The 25744-nt window shown below is 35.3% G+C and overlaps 1 protein-coding gene across 3 annotated transcripts in view; it reads left to right on the forward strand.

The window, feature by feature from the left end:
• The window catches only part of LOC138709149 (UNC93-like protein), a 60369-nt gene that overhangs the window by 17355 nt on the left and 17270 nt on the right, over nucleotides 1-25744 (forward strand). For all 3 annotated transcript variants that reach the window (XM_069839687.1, XM_069839688.1, XM_069839686.1), the window contains exons 3-4: nucleotides 18381-18606; nucleotides 19624-19783. In XM_069839687.1, coding sequence (XP_069695788.1) covers nucleotides 18381-18606; nucleotides 19624-19783 — 386 coding nt within the window. The remainder of the gene's footprint in view (nucleotides 1-18380; nucleotides 18607-19623; nucleotides 19784-25744) is intronic.

The raw sequence follows: 25744 nt of genomic DNA on the forward strand, positions 1-25744 counted from the left end.
ATAGATTGTTGATGTGACGCGTATTTAGGAGGAGGTACCGTTCTCAGCTGCAGTGGCAACAGAAATTCACTGACTGGACACTGTGCTCAAGGACACACCGCAGGAAAGTTAAGTGCGAGTATCTTACTTTTGCCGCAGTCTGGGCAGCAAGACTGACAACTGTGGTTGGCAGATTGCTGAAGTGACGTGTATAGGAGGTGGTACCATTTTCAGCTACACATCAATAGATGCTCGCAGACTGTGCATTGTACTCAAGGACACGTGCCAAAAACCCTGGCGCCAGCTATACAGCCCATGAGCGGAGTGGCATTACCCTGCATTAAATGTAGCCTACACAGTTAGGCTATTTTATCCTTCCGTTAGTTATGTTACATAAAAGATGGGGCTAATATTAAGTTAAAGTATTTTTCTGGCTTTATTTACTATTCCAATAATCATTTTTTGATTACTGATCACCAGGCAGCGTATTTTTCGTTCCCAAACAAGTTAGGAAAGTTATCGGTTAGTATATCTTGGAATTTCAAGGTTCAAACTCTAACCTTAAATGCGTATATTATAGATTTATTAATTTGTCCTACAGAATAATATCTGTAATATTGACAATTAATATTTGAGGAGAAAAATTCGCTCCAAGTTAGGTCCGATGCTGTGGATTGGATTCGGCGTAGCTCAGTGGTCAGAGCGCTTGGTACGTAAAACCAAGGACCCGGGTTCGATCCCTGGCGCCGGAGCGAATTTTTCTCCTCAAATATTAATTGTCAATAGTACAGATATTATTCTGTTGGACAAATTAATAAATCTATAATATTCTCATAGCTAGCAGTGCATATGTCTGTACAGCAGTAATGTCAACTGGTACCCATACGGGCAAGCTCGCGCTTTAGAGCTCAGGAGAGCCTCAGCGCTTTACAGCAGAAAGGAAAGAGACAGACGAGAGAGGTAGTATATGCCGCTTGGTCGAGCTATATTCAGAGATGGCCAGCACTGATTCAATGGGTAAAGTGAAGAGTACCGTACTTACTAAAACTGTATTCATGTTAAATTTTATTTTTTTTTTCTTCTGAGTATAAGAATGTAAATTTTATTTTGTGCGAGATCGTGCGTATTTGCTTGGTTTCCGCACAAAACCAATCCGCGGTAAGTCTAAAATTCCACATTCAGTATTCCCAACCGAACACACATAACAATTTCCCTCTTCTTACCGCTTAAGTGACATATTCATTTTACTGCTTTAGGCTTTTAACATATTATTTTTAGAGACGTTCAATATAGTAATAATTATAAATTGGAAACTTACCACTGCAATTTCACCTAAATTGCACTGTTAATTATTGTTTTTAAATATTTGCAAAAATTAAGTAAACTCTACAACTCCACTAAAGTTACTGCATTTCGTGATGCATGTAACATTAAGGAAGCCGTTTGTTTTAAGTTCGCATTTATAGACTGGGGGAAAAAAAAGACAGACGTATATCACGGCCTGCTGGAGTATAGTAAACGCAGAAAACATTTTAAAGCAACAATGTTGAAGATAGATATTTTTGTTTTCCAAAATTGCCGTCATTGAACAGAAACCAAGATGGAGATTTCATTGCAACTAATTAGAAATTCCTCTTTCAGGTATGTAATAAACGATCTTCGCACAAAATAATGTACGATACACGAGCGGTATGTTTTCTTTCAATTCTCGGAAATTAAAAAAGCTCAACTATGTTTCGCTTTTTCAAACTTTTCCTCGAACAAGAAAACTTCAACATACCGCTCTTGTAACGCATATTACTATTTAATGCTCATTTTTTCACAAGCGTGCTTTTTTTATTCAAAAGAAATATTTTCTCAACTTTTTGACAGAAAACTGAAATTTTAAGATATATTTATTTAGTAGCCTTACAGGTACTGAAACAATGTTTTCGTAAATTTAATTTATTGTAAATACGTATTACTGAAGATAGTGTATTACAAATTTTTGAAAATATTCGCATGGAAATGAATTAACAAAGGAACTACTGTTACATCATAGACAAGAGATATGTGCCCATGTGTTATAAAAATGTCAGCTCTATAGCTTCAGCAAGTTTCGAGACAATAATTTAATATTCTGATGCTAGGAAGTTACGCACCAATATCACCTTAAAAGCATAATGCGATAATAGTGTTGTTAGGGTCGGGCGTAGAAATTGGTTATCACTATTTTACACTAAACCTTGTTTTGAAATTAAGACTAGTATTGTCTCATAAAAAAATCAACAAAAAAAATTGCGGATTATCCACAAATAAGACAATTTATAAAGAAAAAGAGTTGCACTATTTCTCATTGCGTTGGGATGGCGTCGTAGAAGTACATTCTTGGCATTAAAGGCTCAAGCGCATTAATACGTAACAGATGACAAGCGCGGAACTTTCAACATCAATTTTCATACAATCATGGATGATAGAGGTATATTGGATATTATCCAAAACTTTTCATGAGGCAATGAGAACACGTTAAGAACTTTACAAGATATGAGATTGATAAGAAGAAGAGTGTGTAGTTTCCTAATACCTGGTACTCGTTACATAGGTCGTTTTTGTGTTTACACAGTAGCTGATTTCTGAAAAGAATTTTAATAGTTTGTTACTAGGTGTGTTTCTAGTCAGTTTGTAATATATTTTTGGTCCAGGGAAAATATACATTTTTTATGATTATACAACAATGGCTGACTTAACAGCTTATGTAGCGAGTATCGGGTACTAGGAAACTTCCAAAGAGTGAGATGCAAAGTTAGAAATTGTAGACGATATTGCTCTCTCGTAAGAAAAAGTGACAGCTATTTGGGATGGAGACATACAGGAACATGACCCAACATATTTATGAACGATAACGTAATAGCCTACAGTTCTATTATTTCTAATGCATACACCAAAATTGCCTATTAAAATTATATAATGCGAAGTTCGTAAGCTATTTAAATTATTTATTTCTTTAAAATAAAAATACACCCTGGACCACTGTCAAACCTTAAGGGTCATCTGGGCATAAGTCTATAACTCTTCCCAAAATCATGTCGAAGTAACTCCTTTTCTTTAAAATGTCCATTCTTTTCTCTTCGACACATCGCTGTAGCCACTGCCACAATCCTTGAAACTTGGCTATCTTTTTACGGGTTATTGTTCGTGGTCTGATACTTTGAATAAATTCTAGGAACAAATCCATAGGGCAGCCATTTCCGAAGAAAAAACTGTTAAAGGCAAACGGGCTTTGTATTTTAAGTCGCTGGTCCATAGTATTCTTCTGATGTACAAAGGCCACTTATCCCTTTCGCCTATTACATCTTGTATTTCTATATAAATTTTGTGCCACGACATTTTCCTGCTGCTCATTTTGAACAATTACAATCACCGATATATATCGATTCACTTAATCGAAACCTTAGTGCCACCGCCATCTGGATACCTTCGCCTAGCGTCTCGTTGTTAACTTGCCTGCTCTATGCTATAGTTTAACATGGAACCCGCCGTACACATGTATTGACATAATTCTCCGCTATTGGCGCCACCCAACGCACACATATCAGTACAATGGTGTGATGTATAGCAGTGTGTATCTATACATGTCGGTGTTTGAGCACAGATTTACATAGTCGCAAACGTAGTAATAATTGAAAATGGTTAATTGTTGTGTGCCTTTTTGTAAATCCAAACAGGGAAAATCTAGTTCGGTAGGAATAAGATTTCATGAAATTCCTTCGGCCGAAGAACTTCGAGAAAGATGGCTAGCTGTTATAAGAAGACAAGATGATACCAAAGGAAATAAGTGGATTCCATCCGATTATGCACGTGTTTGTAGCCTTCATTTCCAAGAAGAAGACTATAGGGAAAATTGTAAAAGAAAGATTTTAAAGCCTGGTGTTGTACCAACTATATTTCTTGATTATCCAAGCTATGTTCAGAAAAGCAGGAAAACTCCTCGGAAAATACGAGAAAGGATACATCGAGAAGAACGACAAATAATCAACAATGAAGTGGGTCCATCAATAGAAAATAGTGGAAATGAAAGGCACGTAGAGAGTGGCATCGGAATTCAAGTTGATTTTCCGACAAGAAATAATGTTTACCAGAAGATAATAAATAGCATGCTTCGATTCAGAATACAGAGACTGCAAAAACAATTGGCGGACGTAAAATCTGAACTTGAAAGTGCGCAGAAGAAGCTCGACGAGTGTCCAGAAATAAAGAAAATCAATATGATAAAAGAGGCTGCAAACGAAAAGAATCAGAAAGCTGTGTACCTATTGGACCAAATTAACAATTTCGAAAGGAAAAAACCGGAGTGGTCAGAACAATCTATTCGATACTATGTTGCGTGGAGAATAGCATCTCCTAAAGGTTATGAGCATGGTAGAACTTCAGGATTTATTTCAGCTCCCTCACGAAGTACTCTAGACAAGTACATGGGTCATATTGACTGTGATGTGGGAATTTCACAGTTGGTAAAGGACAGGCTTAAAGCTGAGTGGTGAGAACCTGCAACCAATAGAGAAGATTGTCTCAGTTATCGTTGATGAAATGGCAATAAAGGAACGCCTTATCTATGACAGGACAATTGATAAATTCATTGGAGCAGTCAATGCTGACGGGGTGTATGACGCAAACATAGGGAAATATCCTGTGTTAGCAAACAAGCTACTCTGTTTTGTGGTAAACGGTTTGTCTACAAAGTACACTATTCCCGCGGCTTATTTCCTAGTTAGAGGTCTGCAGGGCTCCGACCTTCACCTTTTAGTTAAGCAAGTGATCAATGCTGTAGAAGACTGTGGTTTCTATGTACTTAGGATAGTGACAGAAAATCACAGGACTAATGTTTCTATGTTTAAGCAATATGGAGGCGGAGAACTCAAGACGTGTGTCCCTCATCCATGCGATCATAATCGTAAACTTTACTTCAGTTTTGATTATTGCCATGTACTTAAGAATATCAGGTCTCAGTTCCTGGATAGAGAACTCACAGACGGCAATGATGTAATTAGTTCTAAATATCCAAAGGAAATTTATCGATTACAGAGAGATCTGACTGTGAAGCCAGTTCGCTATTTAACAAAAAAACATGTTGAACCCACCAACTTGGAAAAGATGAATGTCCTGTAAGCTGTTCAGATATTCTCTCCTGATGTAACGGCCACAATAGAATTCATAAAGAACAATCATTCCCAGTTAAACTGTAAGATCGATTTTTCAGAAGCAGATTCAACAATCAAATTTATGAAGTCAATTTACAGATTTTTTTACGTTTCGTGATATCAGCGACAGAACTCAGCATCTTAGACAAAATAATGAAGACTGCATGCATTTCTATTCCGTAGCTGATGAAAGGCTACAATGGCTAAACGAAGATTTCAGTGAATATATTATGAAAATTCAAACTGAATCAAAGCGTGCGAAAATGAAGGGCTTAACCAATGAGACTGTAGAAGCGCTCTTGTTTACAGTGAAATCTACAGTAGAGTGTGTGACTTTCCTGCTGCAAAACGGGTTCTTTTATGTCCTTACTAGGAGATTTTCCGGAGATCCCGTGGAGGCTGTATTTAGCGCAGTCAGAATGGGAGGTGGATCTAATGACATTACAGATGCACGTACAGCAGCATGTGCCATAAAAAGAATGCTAAAATCTGGCATCATGATTCTTCTAAAAGTGCCAACGTTGCTAGCAGAAATCAAAATTACTGTGGCGATAGCTTGCCAAGCACGAGCTCCAGTGCTGAATCTGTTGATGAAAATATTCTTCCAGATTACGTAACTGTCCTTCTCGATAGAATTCGAGAGCCTGAAATTACGGTTTTCATAAACCTGCAAACAGCCACTCAAGCATTGGTTTGTGGATATTTGATTCGTGTGGTGGATGAAAGATTAAGTTGTGACATATGTGTTAGCAACATTTCAATGTCGAATTCATCAACACCACTCATGGAACTAATCCATAATCAAGATAGAGGAGGCCTTCGCTATCCTAAACAGCCCTTTGTAGGGCTAATAAAACATGTGCAAGAATTTGTTGAAGCTGCTGTGCCATACTGTAAGAAATCGAGCCACATACTGAAAACAATGCATAAATACTTGATTTCACCCCTTTCTCAGTGTGATTTACTGAAGTGTAGTGTCTCAGGTCATCAAAAGATGGTTAGCGAAATATTCATTGTGAAATTTGTTAGACCATTGTTATCAAATATCGGAAAAAAAGAAACAGAAAATGTGTTCCGATATGTGTGCTACAGTAAACCGCTGTCTAGGAAGGTCCTGAAACTGTGAATTATGCCAACAGGATGTGTGTTAGTTAAAATTTAATTTTCTTGCATGCTCATAAAAATAATATTCAAAACAAAAAAGTTGAAATTTTTATGTGTTACCGGATAATTCATACAACTCTTGTACTGTACGTGATTGCGTGAAGGGTGTGTTAGCTGCTGCCATCTATGATACGCAAAATCGGCAGCATAGAGCAGGCAGTTAACGAGACGCTAGGCGAAGGTATCCAGACGGCGGTGCTTAGTGCAGTTTATTCACGATGCGGAAGGAAGAAAATAGTTCCGATGAAAGAAGATTGCATCGTAGAATACACAAGCAGTCGGTAGAATTATACACGAGACCTATAACCCGTTCCAGTGCATTGAGAAATAGTGCAACTCTATTTCTTTATAAATTGTCTTATTTGTGGATAATCCGCAATTTTTTGTTGATTTATTATCAGACAGTACTAGTCTTAATTTCAAAACAAGGTTTACTATAAAATAGCGATAACCAATTTCTACGCCGGACTATAATATTGTTTTGATTAGTTTATTCATTACTTTTATAAGACACCATCAATATCAATTCCAACTTATCATATCATACTCTTTCTTTGGGATATCACTTTCTTTAGGAATGATGTCTTTCATTCACTTAGTACAATTTAGTTGTACTACTATGGAATTTATGTGAATATTCCTTCTTAACTCTTTATTATTTATTAACGTTTAAAACATAACTGCAATATTAAGAAATTGGTGTTAGCACTTTTGTTTTACAGACAATATAGATAATACCAAACAGAAAGAAGCCATATAAAAATAACGACATAAAAATTTCACGTTCCGTCTGAAGTTTGTACACCACTGCTTTCTTAATCCAACAGGCTGCTTATTCAAATGCATAATCCTTCCTCCTTCCATACCAGCGCTTGATGCCCGCGCACGACGTCAAGGTCCGAAAAATGCGCTTGCTTTGACATCACTGCTGTACAGATTACTGTGCACTTAACTGCGGAATTCCAGTCAAACAAGTCACTCAACTGAGTGCGCTCCTAATATAATGGCAGTTGACATTGGACATATACGTCAACATATATGCCTAACTTGGAGTCAGGCCACAAAGGGAAACATTGAAGGAGGAGGGTTCGGTCCGGTGCTGTGGATTGGATTCGGCGTAGCTCAGTGGTCAGAGCGCTTGGTACGTAAAACCAAGAACCCGGGTTCGATCCCCGGCCCCGGAGCTAATTTTTCTCCTCAAATATTAATTAAATGCGTATGTCAGGACGCTACGAAAGGTAAAACCTAGTTCGGTAAATAATAATAATAATAATAACAATAATAATAGACTAATAATAGGCCTAATAATAATGGAGCATGACAACTCTAAGTGGGATTGCTACAAAACTGAAATGGTCTGTTCAGCTACTTTTTAACCACATAAACGCACTAACATTGGGAAACTAGCGCTCTACAAAATATTAGTGCTACATATGACAGGAAATATAATTAGATCGATGATACTACTGAACTGGTATATATTATAGAACATTACAGTAAACATGATACACATTAACTGTATATACTCTATAAATACAATATATACACAATTAATCCATTTAACGAGATCAGCTCCGTTACGGTAAACAAAAATATGTATTCTGAGATTATTAAATTCATATTTTTCACCACAACTGTCAGTAAAAATTTGCTTAAGCTAAGAAAATGTTTTCTACGTCACAAGAAGTTACAGCGACACAATTATAATAATAAAAATCAATATACAAATTAACAATACTAGTGGGTTGAAAATCACAATAAAATTCATGTACACAAAGTCCCACATTACTGATATTATTAAAAAAACCTAACACAGCTGTATTAATAACTCAAATGGAGATGAAGTACATTACATGAACCACGGCCCTCTGCACAACATTACAAAATAATCTGCAAGATGTTCTACGGTATACGTCTTTGCTGCGATGGACGCACATATTTTTTAAATTTTTACATCGTAATATGTAATACTGTCTTCATGCATAATTTCACTTCTTGAAACGTTGTTACAAACATCATTTTCTACATATGAGTTATTAATGCAGTTACATTTCTAAACGTTCTACCACATTTTCTTGGTCGACCAGCTACACTCATAATAATGAACTAATAAAGAACTAAATTCACAACGTAACAACACTAGTACTTTTTAAGTAATGCCAGATAAAAAACACAGGTATTATATTGAAGAACGAAAAAAAAAAAACGTGACAGTTGAAAGACGAACAAACCATTATTACGGTATCGAGATCTCGAAAAGCATGATATTGTGACGTCAACATCTCACATGTAAAAATTCTTGCTATACATTATGAAAAGGAACTCTTGTTAAGAATCTTAGTTACTTATAATATCGTCATAACGACCCCAGGGCGGTTGAATGGATGTTACAGAACATACAGCTGCACTGCAACGACTGTAATGACGCTGGAAGGTGCCATTTTAAGCATTTATTCCAATGATTACGGTGGTATTGTACTGTAAGTATATTTATCAGCTTAACTTGATAAAAATGTAATATTGCATAGCTGATAATTTATTTAAATCTACAAAAAGTGAACTTGAGATTTTTCTCTTTCCAATTGAATAGGCATCCCAAAATGCATAAATTTAGGGTGGGCTGCTATTTACTGGGAACTGATTTGGCTTATAACTTTTAATAGAGGCTTTAAGAGGGTTCCTTATCTCAGGATGGCGCTTTTGACATTTTCCGACATTCTGAAAGTTCTCAACATGGTCACGGAAACACCCGGTATATAAAGTTATTCCTATTTCAGGCAATCGAAGCCACAGGGTAGCAGACAGCATTATTGATAGTAGAGATGCCATTCGTTTTTCATATGTAATACGTACCTAATTTTTAACATCCACCAGATTATGTATAAAATATAATTTTGCTGCCCCCATAATCTGCCACCCCGCTCATGTCCCGAGTTGGCCTATGCATAAGTAATACACCTCTGAACCTCAAGCTGCAAGTGATCCTTGTTTATCAGAATTTTGGGAAGATATTCATGAGCAATATTCTAGAAAACTTCTCTGAACATATTTCATATTATAACACATAACTATCGTGCCTTGGTTATCTCTTACTGTAAATAATTTGAGATAATAGAGCTTGTACCTAGTAATTTGAATTAAGATAAGCTCTCTCAAATATTGATAAAGTTATGCGTTTTAAACTAAGGACAAGTAACCATAATGCAAATCTCTTACTTAAAACTGTAGAGGTTAATGATCTTTTAATCTAAAGTTTGATGTTATGGAAGTAGATAGTGACATCCAATATAAGATGAGCTTATTTTTTAGTTTAGGAGCAAAAGTTTAAAACAAATATACAACCAACATGTTAAAAACGACATTTCTGTGTTCAGAAACTAAATATTTCTACCAATATAAAATCATTTTAAAAATATTTATATTCAGCTCATGAGGAGTGAGTAGTATACAAGAGGCTTGTAACAATTTAGACTTTCACCCAGTACTGTATTTTCAGTGCCTTTCAGTGTCGCCACATCCTTTCATCACCAGGTTTGGTAATTAGTAATTCTACAGTACAGTAGAGCGTCTCGTTTAGGCACAGTGAAAACGTAAACAAAGTGCAGGTAAAATGTGGGGGAAGGACGAGCCGTACGATAAACACGAAGGATGCACGAGGTTTTAGGTACAACATTTATAGTGGAGCATTAATTGAAATTTTCTAAAAAAAACACAAAACAAAAGAACACAAACTGCATAACGTTATCATATACACATTTTAACAAACAAGCAATTGTAACGTTGAAATAATTCAATATAACAAATCAAATTTTGCTACTTATATGATGTTGCTTTCAAGCACCATTTTTTACGGTCATGAATTTCATTCTCTGTATGACTAATATAATATAACCGTCTTGTGTGGCCGAATTAACAAACTACATTACTGTAGGAAATAATGTTGTAACTTCAGACCAATATAACTGTAGTTTTGTTAATTCGGCCACAGAACACGGTGACATTATGTTAGTCATACAGAGAATGAAATTCATACCGTAAAAATGCTGCTTGAAAGCAATATCACATAAGTAGCAACATTTGATTTGTTATATTTAATTATTTCAACGTTACAATTGCTTGTTAGTTAAAATGTGTATATGATAATGTTATGCAATTTGTGTTCTTTGGATTTGTGTGTTGTAACTAAAACCTTGTGCATCCCTCGTGTTTATCGTACGGCTCGTCCTCTCCCCACACGTTACCTGCACTTCGTTTACGTTTTCACTGTGCCTAAAGGAGACGCTCTACTGTACATTACATTGTAGTTCAGGGGGCGAGACACGGTACATGAGTTGAGAGAGAAAGGAAAGGTTAGGCCATGGATAAATATTCATCCATGGTTAGGCAATCAGAAAAGGAGTTTGGCGTGTGAGGGGTGACGGAGGTTAACATTACACGAATCTACAACACGGAAGTTCAGCTCAGACTAAAAACTTATCTTCCCCCTTCCATACCCATGGGTGATATAGATACGGTGCATGATAAGGTCACAGGACAGGTCTTACCTCGTCTCCTATATCTATATATATATATATATATATATATATATATAAGGGTACGGTGACTTATGGTGCAGCCTGTATAAGAGAGTAAAATTGGATTTTATCCGCGAGTGAAAAGATTAGCGTCCGATGCGAAGTAGAGTGTGATAGTTTGTGAAGAAGTTCTAAATGAATTAATGTATGGATTTTATTGTCGCTAATGTTTTGGTTGTGAATAAGAAAGTGATTTTAAAATTTTAATTCACAGCTAGGAGTTAAAACTTTTAATTCAGTGCTGTAAATAAAGCCATTGTTTAGGTTGTTAAGGACGGTGAAATAAAGGCCAGTTTAGATACCAGCCAAGTATAATAGTTATTTTTGGTACTTGAAATATTCGTAACCAAAAGAAAAAAATGATAATTTCTCCAAACATGATGACCTAAAGATATGACAGATTTGTAAATTCAATTATTACTACTACGTACATTATTATACAAGAAACAGAACTGAAACAAAAATAATTTGAATACACTTCACATTTATGAACATTTTATATTTTTTATTTCAATAAAAGGACTATTAAAATTTTACTAAAATTATTACTTATATTTCATTGCATGATTCCAAGATATATTGACTCGTACGTACTGAATATGAACAACATTCGTCCAGTAGTTCGGGAGAAATCGCTGTACACAGAGTGACAGACAGACGGCATCATCGAAACCATATTTGAGAATGATTGATTCTGGAAAAATATAGTTCTCAGAATATGTGGAAATCGATTGCCGCTGGTGCCTCATTGGCTGAGTTACTTTCTTTTATAGCTGAAGAGTTTTCCTCATTTATACGTCTTTCTACTGGTTGTGAGATGTGTAGACTACGACTTCGTACACTTCAGTATTCTCAAAATTACAATTCTCGTCGCGCATGTTGCGTTATAGGCATCACGGAGAGAACACCTCCAGTATATTCTGTTGACATTTTGGCTTTTAAGCCTAAAATGATAGTAATAGTTGTTATGAACTAAATTTGTTTGCCTTCTTCGAAGTAGGTAGTCGTCATACTGTTCCAAACATGTTATTTAGAAATTTAAACAACTACAATCTTACCAAGGAAACGAACGTACTGCCACACAATATCTTCTTTTTCGTACATCATCACAGAGGATATTTTAGTATTTAGACATTATTTATATTTAAATATTTTATTTTTTAGCCATTCTTGCCATTTAGATAGGTCTATATTATTTTCTGACTTAATTTTTTGGACATTTTTTTTCGATTAAGGGGTTAGGTATAGCTTACAGCAGTAAAATGTTTGGAAATATTCAACTCTTTTTTTTCCTCCATTACTGTATCTTGTACAATAATGAAAATTGGTATGTGTAAAACACTATCCTTCTAATATATGAAAAAAATATTTTTATTGCTGAAACTCATGTTTACAATATCATGCTCTTTCAACTACATTCCTTAATAAATAATATTTTTTTTTATTTTGTATTAGAACAAAATACTGATATTTGACCATTTTTTAAATGAATTTATTTTTTTTATCAGACAATCTATCAAAGGTAGAGAAGTGATCTTGCATCATATTGTAGATATGAGATGCATAAATATACATAAAGAAATTCATCACAGAATGTTGGATAGTTTTTGAGATATGTGGGAAACGCTTCATCACTGTACAGTGAACTGAATTTTGAAAAAAAAAAAAAAAAAAAAAAAAAAAAAAAAAAAAAAAAAAAAAAAAATGTGAATAATTTTTTTTAATCGTAAAAATATATTTTTTTTTCATATAGCAGAAGGGCAGTGTTTTACACATATCACACTAATTTTTATTATTGTACAAGGTACAGTAATGGAGGAAAAAAATGTTGAATATTTCCAAAATTTTACTGCTGTAAGCTGTACCTAACCCCTTAAACATTTTGTACGTTAGAACTAGTTTACGTTTACACATTGTGTTTATTAGCTTAAGACCATTAGAGTTATCGATCTGGAAGCTACAGGATGTCTATCCACATGCCAAACTAAAAAAAAAACATTCTGATATTACTATTAAATTTTGGGAAGTTTTATTAAATTCTGAGTAAAACAAGACTACACAAACGCATATCCATACACACAATCACATATTCTGGCTTTTAATTATAGTCTCAGATATTTCTTCCATGTATTGCATTGCAAAACACAGGATATTCTTGAAGTTTTTTTTTTATTTTCATTATATAGTTCTTTCTGGAAAATATGTTAATAAACTGAGCTGAAACTAAACCGAATACTAGTTTTACCAAGACTAAGCAAATAAGATAAACAGTTGAAATGTGGCCAGTTCCTTTCTCCCTTCATTGCATATATATCGCTGACCAGTAACATATTTCACTAAAAAGACTTAAGATGTATGCAACAATTGTTCTTCCTCTGACCAACATAGTCAAGCGATATGTACTGCCTGATAATTATCTATTATAATAGATGTACATAGTCAGAACCTCAATCAGAGGTATTAGATGAATTACTTAATGGAACTGTAAAGGATACATAATTATGAAATATGCTGTCTGCGGATTATTTAGCATTGACTATAGGCTTTTGATGGGTTTACGTTTGTCTTCTTGAGTACCATTATCGACATTGAGAACCATCATTTAAAGTAATAACCTATGGCTGTTCTTAAGATAACGGACTCTCTGTTTACTTCTTCAAGAATTGCAAGAAAGACATTACTGGTATCTTTTGAAACCTTGATAACTTAAAAATTATTAATAATTGCTAAGCATGTTTACTATTTTAATGTATTGATTTAATAACAAATGGAAATATAATGTTCTTTGATATCATTGGTAAAGTAGGAAAATATAAAAGAATTAGTATTTTTTGTTTAGACTATAAGAACTTTGTAAGTTTTTTTATTTACATATTTAAACATTATGCTGACTATTTCGTTTATATGACGTCATTCCATTTTCGACCAATGAAGTGTAATGAAATTTTGAATTCCAACCAATCACAGTCACATTTTGCGATAATTTTTGCAGCTAGATTTATCGCTATCAATTTATCGCATGGTCGTTCTTTTGTTTAGTCGTTGTCGCCAACTGTTTCCCCGTAAATTGATGATCATGAATGCATTAAGATGCAACTACACGGTTAAATTGTTCTTTTAACTTTAAAGCAGTGAATGCAAGATTGATATTTAATATTAATTAATATATTTACGCAGTAAAAACGACGTTCAAAACGGTGCACCATGTAGACACAAAATTTTCATGCATATTAATTGAACGTACCTTTTAAACTTGATTCTTTCAATATTCTTCCCAGATTGCACACATACGCGATTGGAATATTGAACTGTGTAGATGCAGTTTTAGTTCCGTTACACACTACAGCGAGAATGCGTTTGTCGAGCTATAAAAAATGCTTTCCTGTAGCACGAGGAACGGTCGAAATAAGGCACAGCTGACACTGGTCCTGCTTCCACAGGTAACTTAACCTATAATTGTAGCCTATAAAATTTGTATTTTGTGAATGAAATTGAACAGTTAATAGAAAGTCAGATGTTCAAATTTATGTAACATCATCGCATATCAAACCCAAACACCTTGTATAGTAATATATACAAGGCCTTTGATCAAATTACCTTCCGTATGGAGTAATAAAATTCGTGTTTTAATTATCTATACGGAGATGGCTTCACTGTGTACAACATGTCTCGCTTTGAATACATAAGCATTGCTATACAATTCTTCATTTAATTAATGTATTAATCAGGTTACTATAATTATATTATAAAATTGTAAATTAAACTATGATTTCAACAGATAATGTAAATGTATTTGTGTTATTATAATAATAAGAGAAAAGTGCAGTAAATGTAATTAACATTGTTAAACCTGTATTTCGCTTTTCGCAATTGGCATTACTGAATAATAACATCGAATTTCTTTATTGCAGCAATCGATATTCATCTATTTCAACTTCACAATGCCTGAATAGGTTAAGTATTCGTAAATATACAATTATTAACTTTTTGTGATCGAATTTTAGGGCTATATTATTTACATTTTTATTTTATTCACAAAATAGTCCTAACAAAATAAATGTCACTCGAGGTCTGAGATTTCCCAGATAAATCTCAGACCTCTCGTGACATTACTACAGATAAACATGTATTAGAATGCATAATTAACTATGTAATAAACTACTACAGCATGCTATGATCAAAATACCTAACTTATCACTTTTTGACTAGCAAATTGATTTATTAGATCGTCATATGCCAATGACCTCGATAATTATGACTCAATATTGAGAATAACTAGAGCATAAAGTCTGTCCTCATTAATTTTTTAATATAAATAATGTTTAATTTGCCTTAAGCATGGAAAGCTATGTTCACTAGAGTACCTAATTATTCTTGAATTCAGCTGGGGAGGATGTGAGTCAGTAATGAGGATTAGATTTTCTCTCCTACAGATTATTCCATGAGCTCGGACTTCATAGTCATCTGGACAATAATTCATCCTATGTGCAAACCTTGCTGTTATAAGAGAGGTAAAAACTGTCTTAAAAATTATTGTTCCTAAGACACGCCGCTCAAGGCTGTAGCCTACTCAGCCTATTCGTAAATCCTTCTCTGTCTTCAATAATATTATTTCCTTCATCTACAGTCCTTTTTTTTTTTTTCTTTTAATCACTATTTTGTCACATAGAGAACAGTACTAATATCGTGTGAGTAAGGACTCTGCACGTGTCTGCGTTACTCTTCCAGATATTAACAACTAAACACCGATGTTGTAAAAAGAAAGGCAGATTTCTCATTGCAAATAAGAGTTATTTATCCCTAACTTACTTACTTACTGGCTTTTAAGGAACCGGGAGGTTCATTGCCGGCTCTCACATAAGCCCGCCATCGGTCCCTATCCTGAGAAAGATTAATCCAGTCTCCATCATCATATCCCACCTCCCTCAAATCCATTTTGATATTACCTTCCCATCTACGTCTCGGCCTCCCCAAAGGTTTTTTTCCCTCCGGCCTCCCAACTAACACTCTATATGCATTTCTGGATTCGCCCATACGTGCTACATGCCCTGCCCATCTCAAACGTCTGGGTTTAATGTTCCTAATTATGTCAGGTGAAGAATACAATGCGTGCAGTTGTGTATTGTGTAACTTTCTCCATTCTCCTGTAACTTCATCCCTCTTAGCCCCAAATATTTTCCTAAGAACCTTATTCTCAAACACCCTTAACCTATGTTCCTCTCTCCAAGTGAGAGTCCAAGTTTCACAACCATACAGAACAACCGGTAATATAACTGTTTCATAAATTCTGACGTTCAGATTTTTTGACAGCACACTGGATGATAAAAGCTTTTCAACCGAATAATAGCAGGCATTTCCCATATTTATTCTGTGTTTAATTTCCTCTCGAGTATCATTTATATTTGTTACTATTGCTCCCATGTATTTGAATTTTTCCACCTCTTCAAAGGATAAATTTCCAATTTTTATATTTCCATTTCAAACAATATTCTCGTCACGAGACATAATCATATACTTTGTCTTTTCGGGAGTTACTTCCAAACCTATCTCTTTACTTGCTTCAAGTAAAATTCCCGTATTTTCCCTAACGTTTGTGGATTTTCTCCTAACATATTCACATCATTCGCATAGACAAGCAGCTGATGTAACCCGTTCAATTCCAATCCCTCTCTGTTATCCTGAACTTTCCTAATGGCATACTCTAGAGCAGTGGTCGTCAGCACTCGTGTTTTCCGCGGGTAAAAGACGCTAGCCCCAGGGTGCTCTGCGCTGACGACCGCTGCTCTAGAGCAAAGTTAAAAAGTAAAGGTTATAGTGCATCTCCTTGCTTTAGCCCACAGTGAATTGGAAACGCATCTAACAGAAACTGATCTATACGGACTCTGCTGTACGTTTCACTGAGACACATTTTAATTAATCGAACTAGTTCCTTGGGAATACCAAATTCAATAAGGATATCATATGAAACTTCTCTCTTAATCGAGTCATATACTTTTTTGAAATATATCAATAACTGATGCACTGTACCGTAATACCCCCATTTTTTCTCCATTATCTGTCGAATACAAAATAGCTGATAAATAGTTGATCTAGTACATCTAAAACCACACTGATGATTCCCAATAATTTCATCTACATATGGAGTTCATCTTCTCAAAAGAATATTGGACAAAATTTTGTACAATGTCAGCAACAGTGATACCATTCCTCGAAAGTTACTACAGTTAGTCTTGTCCCCCCTTCTTCTTTATCCCTAACACAGAGAAATACCATTACAAAGAGTGTACCGTTATTTTCGTAATCAAACCTTTATACTTTATATGCACATAGGCTGCCAAATATAAAGTAAACAATTAAAAATTAATGTAAAATTACAACATTTTCTTCTCTTAAGTTCTGACAGCACAATGAAGTTAATATTGTAAGTCTAGGATTTGTTAGATGTTAAAGCTTCAGCTATTTGCTCATTTCGTACTGAAATTGCCTATTTACTTTTCGAATAGGAGGATAATACTACTGTATTTCTCCTGTTTGAATGTAAGGATAATGCGAATCTCTGTAACCCCATCTTTTCTCTGTAAATTCCAGAATGTCGAAACTATACTTCATTCCATAATGTCTGACAGGCGATGTAAACATTGCCGGTAGAGAGAGAGAAGGATAATTACCGTTGAATCAAATGGCAGAGGACCCATTCCACGCTTATATTGAAGTTGGGCGGGGGGTGAACGCTTCAGACGCCTAACTTCAAGATAAGCATGGAATGAGACCTCTGCCGTTGGTTCAATAGCAATTATCCTTCTCTCTCTGTCTCTCTCTACCGACAATCTTTACGTCGCCTGTCAGACATATGGAACGAAGTATACGTATTACATGAATTTATTGTAAACATGTTATTTATTATCTTAGAGCAGGGGTCGTCAGCACAGAGCACGCTGGGGCTAGCCTCTTTTACCCGCGGAAAACGCAGTGCACTATAGTGCTCTCGTAGCTGCTAGCGGGTATGCTCTCTATCTCTCCCTGTTGCACGACAGTGCACACGGGACGGCACCGCGTACCCATTGCACATTTCAGCGAGTGCTGACGACCACTGTCTTAGAGCATGACGGCTGTTCTAAATGATTTGATTCCATAAATAAACTTGCTACTATTTCTTCTTTATAGCGTTTACTGTTAGGTATAAGAAATAAGTGAAAGTTAAACATTTCACTACATATTTTTCATTTGCCTTACGAGTATAATCGTCACAAAATTTTAATCCATCTGTAATATATATATATATATATATATATATATATATATATATATATATATATAACCATATTTCTGTAAAGATGGCGGAGAAGACTTTTGTTAGTGTGATAATTCGTATGAAAGTGTTAGAGCCTAAGAAACACAATAACCTTTTATTTTTGTTATTATTATTATTATTATTATTATTATTATTATTATTATTATTATTTATTGTTATCATCTCTTGTAACAGTATTTTCAGCTGCGAAACCTGTCACGGTCAATGAGAATTCTACTACTAGTATACGTGTATGGGAAACTTGTGGCTATAACTTCTGTCCTGGCAGCCAAGAAACCGAAATAAATCCAAATCTGGAGAGACCTCCAGAAGAGGATATTTTTACGATCGCCGGTATCTACCTTGCTTGTATGGTACTTGCCTGTCTCATGATAACATTTGGAGTTAATCCACTTAAGAGGTAAGCCTTAAATAAATTAGGCTTCTATGTCTATGTAACTTACTATTGATTACAAAACTTAAAATTATATTATTTAATCTTTTCTTGTATTTAATATTAGGCAATGATCAGACAGTTTATTTCCATTTCCACAATATTTTTCCACTAAGATATTCATGGTCTCTACTAGTGAGGAAATTTTGAAGGAAGATGATGACGACGATGACGATACCATTATTTCCGCCGCCATTATAATCACCATAAAAAGAAGTTACATATGCATATCTATTTCTATTCTAGGAATTTTGGAATTAATTTGAAGACTTATCTAAGACATAAATGCATTCATATGAGAGAGCTATATGTAATTGACTTGCAGTTCAGGATAGTTTGAACAGACCTGAAAATATAGAGTGAACACGTTTGGAATCTGACATATTTGATTTATGATTACTTATGTCAAAAGTCTAACACGCTTCTTGATAATAAAAAAATAGAAATGTTCACAAATTGCCTATGCTATAGTATGTATATTTGACCAAAATGACAAACCTAGAAACTTTTTAACAATGTCACCGATCTTGTTGACATAGCGTGAACTTGGCACTTCTTTGTACTCATAATATCAGTAGTTTCGTCCATTACATGTATTACAGATTGTGAATAATTGATCTCTGCTTTAATTTCCGTTTTAAATCCCTGTGGAATCAGATTAATCAAATCGCTTTGGGTATCCTAGATAATCCAGAAAAAACAGCTCAACGTCCAGATTACCATAAATATTTCAGAGACTCTGTACTAAGCCTATGTAGTTGCCTATGTCTGGATATTGAGTGACTTCAAAATGCCCACGGTTTTACATGTTCAGGTAAAACGCAAGAGACATCAGTTACACAACATATGTATGTACGTGTGTGCGTGTGTATGTAGTACTTTGTGAATTCATCCATTTTTACGAGGTTGAAAATTATTGCAATTTTATACTTTCTTCTATTATTTTATATGCTAAACTAAGCAATGCAATCTTTCTTACTGCAGATATAACAAAGACGGATCCAGTAGCAGTGCAAGAGTATCGGGAAGTCAACTTCTAGTTGTCACAATTAAATTACTAGGAAATTTCAAACTGTTGCTTCTGATTCCACTTACTTTATGGATGGGTATTGAGCAGGTGTTTCGTGGAGCAGATTACACAGCGGTAAGTTGAATCAATTAATGTGGCTTAGGGAGCAAGTGTAAATAGAGATTTATTAATTGTTAATTAATATTATATTTACAAACCATTTTGATCATGACAGTTTTTATAAACTCTACTTTAATGAGTCTTCCACTTATTTTTTTATTCCGAAGGTTAGTCTGCTTTTATGTCTGCACACGCAGCAACTTAATGCCATTTTCTGTTCTCGTATGTCTGTCTTCCTAGTTTTAAATTAGATACATCTGCGATCTTATGGAACTTTTACAAGAAATTTGAGCTGAATTTTTAAGTGCTGCAGAAATGTAAAAATCACAAATTTTTGAGGTGCCATCTACTTTTGTTTTCAGGTAAAAAAATCAGTGAGTAGGCTATATTGCACTTGGGGTAGATGCCCTCTTCCCCATGTAGGCGAAGTTAAATAAAGTCTGTCAAAAATGATTTCTACAGTTCTGCACAATAGAACTAGTCTAACCAAGACATCTCTTGAATAATACAATATTCCAGTTAAATCGGTCACATGAGATGACCTACAGAGATATCTGCAATCTCAATACAGACGTTGACCCGCAAAGACATAGCACTTCATTGTAGTTACTTAGTTTGTGTCTAGATGGCTTCAGAATAACTGTGTAGAGCAGCAGAAAACTCCCTTTAAGTCCTAAAATTAAAGCAGGAAGATTCTGAATGCAGGGTATACAAGATTGCTTTTGTCTTATTACGGATTCTATTCTGAAATACAAGCGCAGCTTCAAGTTCAACATAGGATTCGTGAAACTGGAAAATATGCTATAGATATTAACGTCCAGGGATTGTACTGATTTCGCACGCTTGTGTGATGCGGAGCAAATTAAAAGTCTTTTTGAAGCAACGATTGCAGATTTTAATTCAGTCTGGAACACATGTGATTCTTCGTGTTGAATTTGATTCCTGTTGTCTGAGGTAGAGCTCTTCATCATGTCGATCTCACGACATAGGAATCCAGTAGCATGTCTATTTAGGTCCTTAAAGTCCGAAAGTCTTTTAAAGAATATAACACTTTTATCGATAGGTATTAGAAACATGTCGCTATTCCGATTATTATAACCTAGATGTACAATGGAGGAGACAAGACCTCTCCTGTGATCTTATCTTGTGCCGTGGCTATTTCACTAATGGGTATGGAGGGGGAATAATAGTTTTTAGTCTGAGATGAACCTCCGTGTCTGTAGATTCCTATAGTATTAACCATCCTGAAACAAATCCTCTTTCTGATAATTCATTCTTTCCCCATTCTCACAGCTCACATGCCAGGTCTCGCCTCCTCATCTACATGTCTTTTATAACCTAACAAAAGACTCATATATCGAGCGAGTTGGCTCATACGTATTGCATGGGACTCGCATTCGTGAAGTCCGTGGTTCGATTCCCGGACCGACCAACCTGACTGTGGTTTTTTTAATTATTTTATTGGGTTATTTTACGACGCTGTATCAACATCTAGGTTATTTAGCGTCTGATTGAAGTGAAGGTGATAATGCCGGTGAAATGAGTCCGGGGTCCAGCACCGAAAGTTAACCAGCATTTGCTCGTATTGGGTTGAGGGAAAACCCCGGAAAAAACCTCAACCAGGTAACTTGTCCCGGGATTCGAACTCGGGCCACCTGGTTTCGCAGCCAGACGCGCTGACCGTTACTCCACAGATGTGGACCTGTGGTTTTTCCGTGGTTTTTCATAGTTAGTTAAGCAAATGCCGAGTTGGAATTTTCATTGTCACGGTCCATTTCCCCTTCCTCCCCCGTGTAGAAAAAGAATTTAGATTTCTTATTCCTCTTCCTCATCTCATTCAATAGACATATTCAGGTCAAGACGCTTGCGGGAGGGGACGTACTCTCCGTAATCGTTCCTGGGTTCCCAGCCTTCTGCACAAGAGGAGTAGAATTTCTACTCCTCTTGCTTCTGAAATATTTCTGGCAGGATTTATTCCATAAGAGCACTTCCAAGGCCACTTCGATACCTTGAAAGGACCGTTGGAATGCTGCTTGTTCACCGTGGCAGCAGAGCGTTTAGAATAGAAAGTGTGGTAACTCGGCAAGTGTCTAATGGGACTTTTAAACCCCCTAGTGTCGCCGCGGCAACTGAGCGAAACATTGGCGTGGCGATCGTTCTAAGATTGCAGTTTTCCTCTTAATACTGTGGACAGAGCATGTAGAACTCGTTCTGCTATGGAATTAAGAAGATATTTCTTGTGATGTTCGGGTGATTTTTATAGTGCCGTTTATGTGAGCGAGTAGTAATAAGCCTAATTGTTTTGTTCTTGATGTAAATCCAATTATAGATACTCTATAATCTGTAAGGAAGAGACTTTCTTTTATCCATCCATAGACTAGACTATTTTTCAGAAGTGGTGTAGAGCAATTCCACGAACACAGAAAACTGTATGCTCGTTCTTATATCTGTGATATCCATTTTTCTGCGGTTTTGATTGTGATTTTTTTAAAATTATGGTTTATTTAACGACGCTCGCAACTGCAGAGGTTATATCAGCTTCGCCGGTGTGTCGGAATTTTGTCCCACAGGAGTTTTTTTACATGCCATTAAATCTACTGACATGAGCCTGTCGCATTTAAACACACTTAAATGCCATCGATCTCGGCCGGGATCGAACCCGCAACCTCGAGCATTGAAAGCCAGCGCTATATCAACTGCGCTACCGAGGGCGACTTTTGATTGTAAGAGCCGATAAATTTATTATTGCCAGTAAAGAGGTAGGACTTCCACGCAAGAACTGGCGACCAAAACCGTATGCTATAACACACATTTTCCCAAACTTGCCTCGATATCTTAAAAAAAGAAAAGAAGAGAATATATCCAACGAAGAGGACATCAATCCGTTCTCATAACAATGTATCCTTACCAAGTACCATCTGGCTATGACCAATTCCATTGACGCTAAATAATGCAGCAGTTGATACAGCATCGTTAAATATCCGAGTAAAAAATAATTGGATGTGACACCCGAAAATCAGAAGAACACCTTAGTTGATCATGCGCTTGTATGCATTTATGTACCATTACTCCACACCTGAATGCCCAAAATTATGTCTAGTTACATTGAGCGTAATTCCTTCCAGTGAATGAACTCCAGACCAGCATTTCAGCTGTTTAGTGTGAGTTTTTCAAAATCGATACATTTTTTAGAGTCATAAACTGTGATAGGTTCGAGGAAAGTGAAAATACAAAATAATTCAAAGGTGAATGAATGACCATGCAGATACGTTGAACTCAAAGACTCCCTCGTCTGCCCTGTACAAAGGATTCTAGCATTACACGATTTTAGATAATATATGACACGTAATTGACAATATAAAGAACCCTTGAATTATTTAGAGTGACAATTCAGAGCACTAGCGAAATATATTAATTCTTGTGGGATAAAAGATTTAAATATATTCAGACAGAAAAAAATTAACTAGGATCCTCTAGAGCGATATTTTGGAATTAGAAAATGATTATCTTGTGATGATTACCATAGACTTTCTACATGTGAAGATTTTTCAATCTATGTGCCGGTTAAAAAATGTGCCGTATTAAAGTGCTAATTGTGAACTCCTAATTGAATCCAAGCACCTAGCTTCTACTTCATTAAATATGCATGTTTAATTATTAATTATTTTATTTTTAATAATAGCACTGTAGTCGTAATTAACGTAAAAGTTATTTCGGTAACAAAAGTACTGTATAATTCTACTTTGCATCTAGGCTAGAACTTAATCTGGTTTACAATTATATTACAGTTGTTTATTACGTTTCCACATCATAAGAGATTTCTAATCGAGCATATGAGAAAGTAATAGACCTCATGGAAAAGTCGTTAATTTAATATTCTCCAATAAGTAGCATACAACTACTTAATACAGTGCTATCAAATTGTTTTAATTTTACAAAACACAAAATAACCTATGTAGATATTTCAAAAGATCAAAACTTACATTAACATAGATATAATATCGAAGCTTAATTTATGAGTCTTAGTTGCACGTAATATTTTTTGTTCCCCTGAATTACGTATAAACCAGATACAACTGCAACTAATGACTAAATAGTAGATAAAAACTATTGGTGAAGATAAAGTGTCTCCTTTATTATATTACAATCTTTCTTGTGTATAAAACTATAATTTCATGTCAATGCGTACTTTATAATGCCATAAAAATTTTCAGTTTTGCGATGCTGTACTTTTTTTTGCGTATTTCTGGCTGAAGCCGGCACAATGTTCCATTTTTCGGTTAATTATTATATTTACTATTCAGGGTTGTGTTATATAACTCACAATTTGTTAATATAGTATAATATTACATTTTTAAAGAAGTAAAATATTGTAACTAAGTACTTTACAATACATTCTTATCTAATGGGTTATTTTTAAAAACCTTTTTCATTCACTTGAATAGCGATCTTGAAACTGGGCACTGAAAATAGGGCTAGCGCCACTCGGCTACGATCCACTGAACTAAGGAAGTAACGTCTTCTACCCGCTCTGGCAGTAGTAAAAAAGTATTGGTGAAAATATAATGTACCATTTGATATATTATATTATACTTTCTTGTACATCGAAAACTATAATTTTGTGTCAATATGTACTTACAACAACACAAAAATGTTTAGTTTTGCGAAGCTGCACTTTTTTTTGCGTTCTTCTCTCTGAAGCTGACAGAATGTTCCAGTTTACTGTTGATTATTATACTCGTGTTTACGATTCAGGAGTGAATGATATAACTCAAGAGTAGTTAATGTAGTAGTATTACATTTTTTAAATAAGTAAAATATTGTGATAAACTATAATATACTTTTATCTAGTGGGTATTTTAAAAACATCTGCATTGACTCGAATAGCGCTCCTGAAACTGAGAACAGAAAGCAGAGCGAGCGCTGGACTAGTGGAAGTATCGTCACTTTCTCTTCTACCCGCTCTGGTGGCAGTGTGAACTTAGAGCGGTGTAGAGTAGGAGGCCCTCACTGGGTGAGCGGGTGAGCAGTCACAAGCAGCCGGTGGGCTGGTACACCCTCATCCTCATTAATCCCATAACATTTGGGGTGCACAATAGGCCTCAGTATGGCCGACGCGCAAAGGGTCGTTCTAATCCGCCGTAGTCATCGTGACCTAACCTAACCTAACTTAACGTTAAGATTCATATCAGACGAATACACAGTGAAAGTTGTGACGTGTAATTATCACGATCCCAGACTTGCACTTAGGGTTAGGGGCCCTATATTACCAATGTTACATTAATCATATTTAAGTACATTAATTTTTACTTGATTATTTAACGACGCTATATCAACTACGAGGTTATTTAGCGTCGATGGGATTGGTGACAGCGAGATAGTATTTGGCGAGATGAGGCCGAGGATTCGCCATAGATTACCTGAAATTTGCCTTGCGGTTGGGGAAAACCTCGAAAAAAACCCAACCAGGTAATAAGCCCAAACGGGAATCGAACCCGCGCCCGAACGCAACTCCGGATCGGCAGGCAAGCGCCTTAGCCGACAGAGCTACGCCGGTGGCTTTTAAATACCTTTATAACCCTCTGATTGAGGTTCTGGCTCATTATTACTAATTCATTAAATAAATACCTTTTTCTTTTTTCATAGATACAGAATACGCCCCAGCTAAATATTAAATCCCTCGATAAATAAAGAATTCTCTTAAACAAAAAATCTTGAAGGAATGGTGAACGGAGGAAAAGTTCGGGGCAGAAGAAAAATCAGATGATGGACAACATTAAGATATAAATAAATAAATAAATAAATAAATAAATAAATAAATAAATAAATAAATAAATAAATAAATAAATAAATAAATAAATAAATAAATAAATAAATAAATAAATAAATAAATAAATAAATAAATAAATAAATAAATAAATAAATCCACTACATCCCATTAGGACAAGGGCTTCCTGCATCAAGCAGGGTGAGCTC

This window comes from Periplaneta americana, chromosome 11 (assembly GCF_040183065.1).
Source record: "Periplaneta americana isolate PAMFEO1 chromosome 11, P.americana_PAMFEO1_priV1, whole genome shotgun sequence".
In the NCBI taxonomy this organism is placed as follows: Eukaryota; Metazoa; Arthropoda; class Insecta; order Blattodea; family Blattidae; genus Periplaneta; species Periplaneta americana.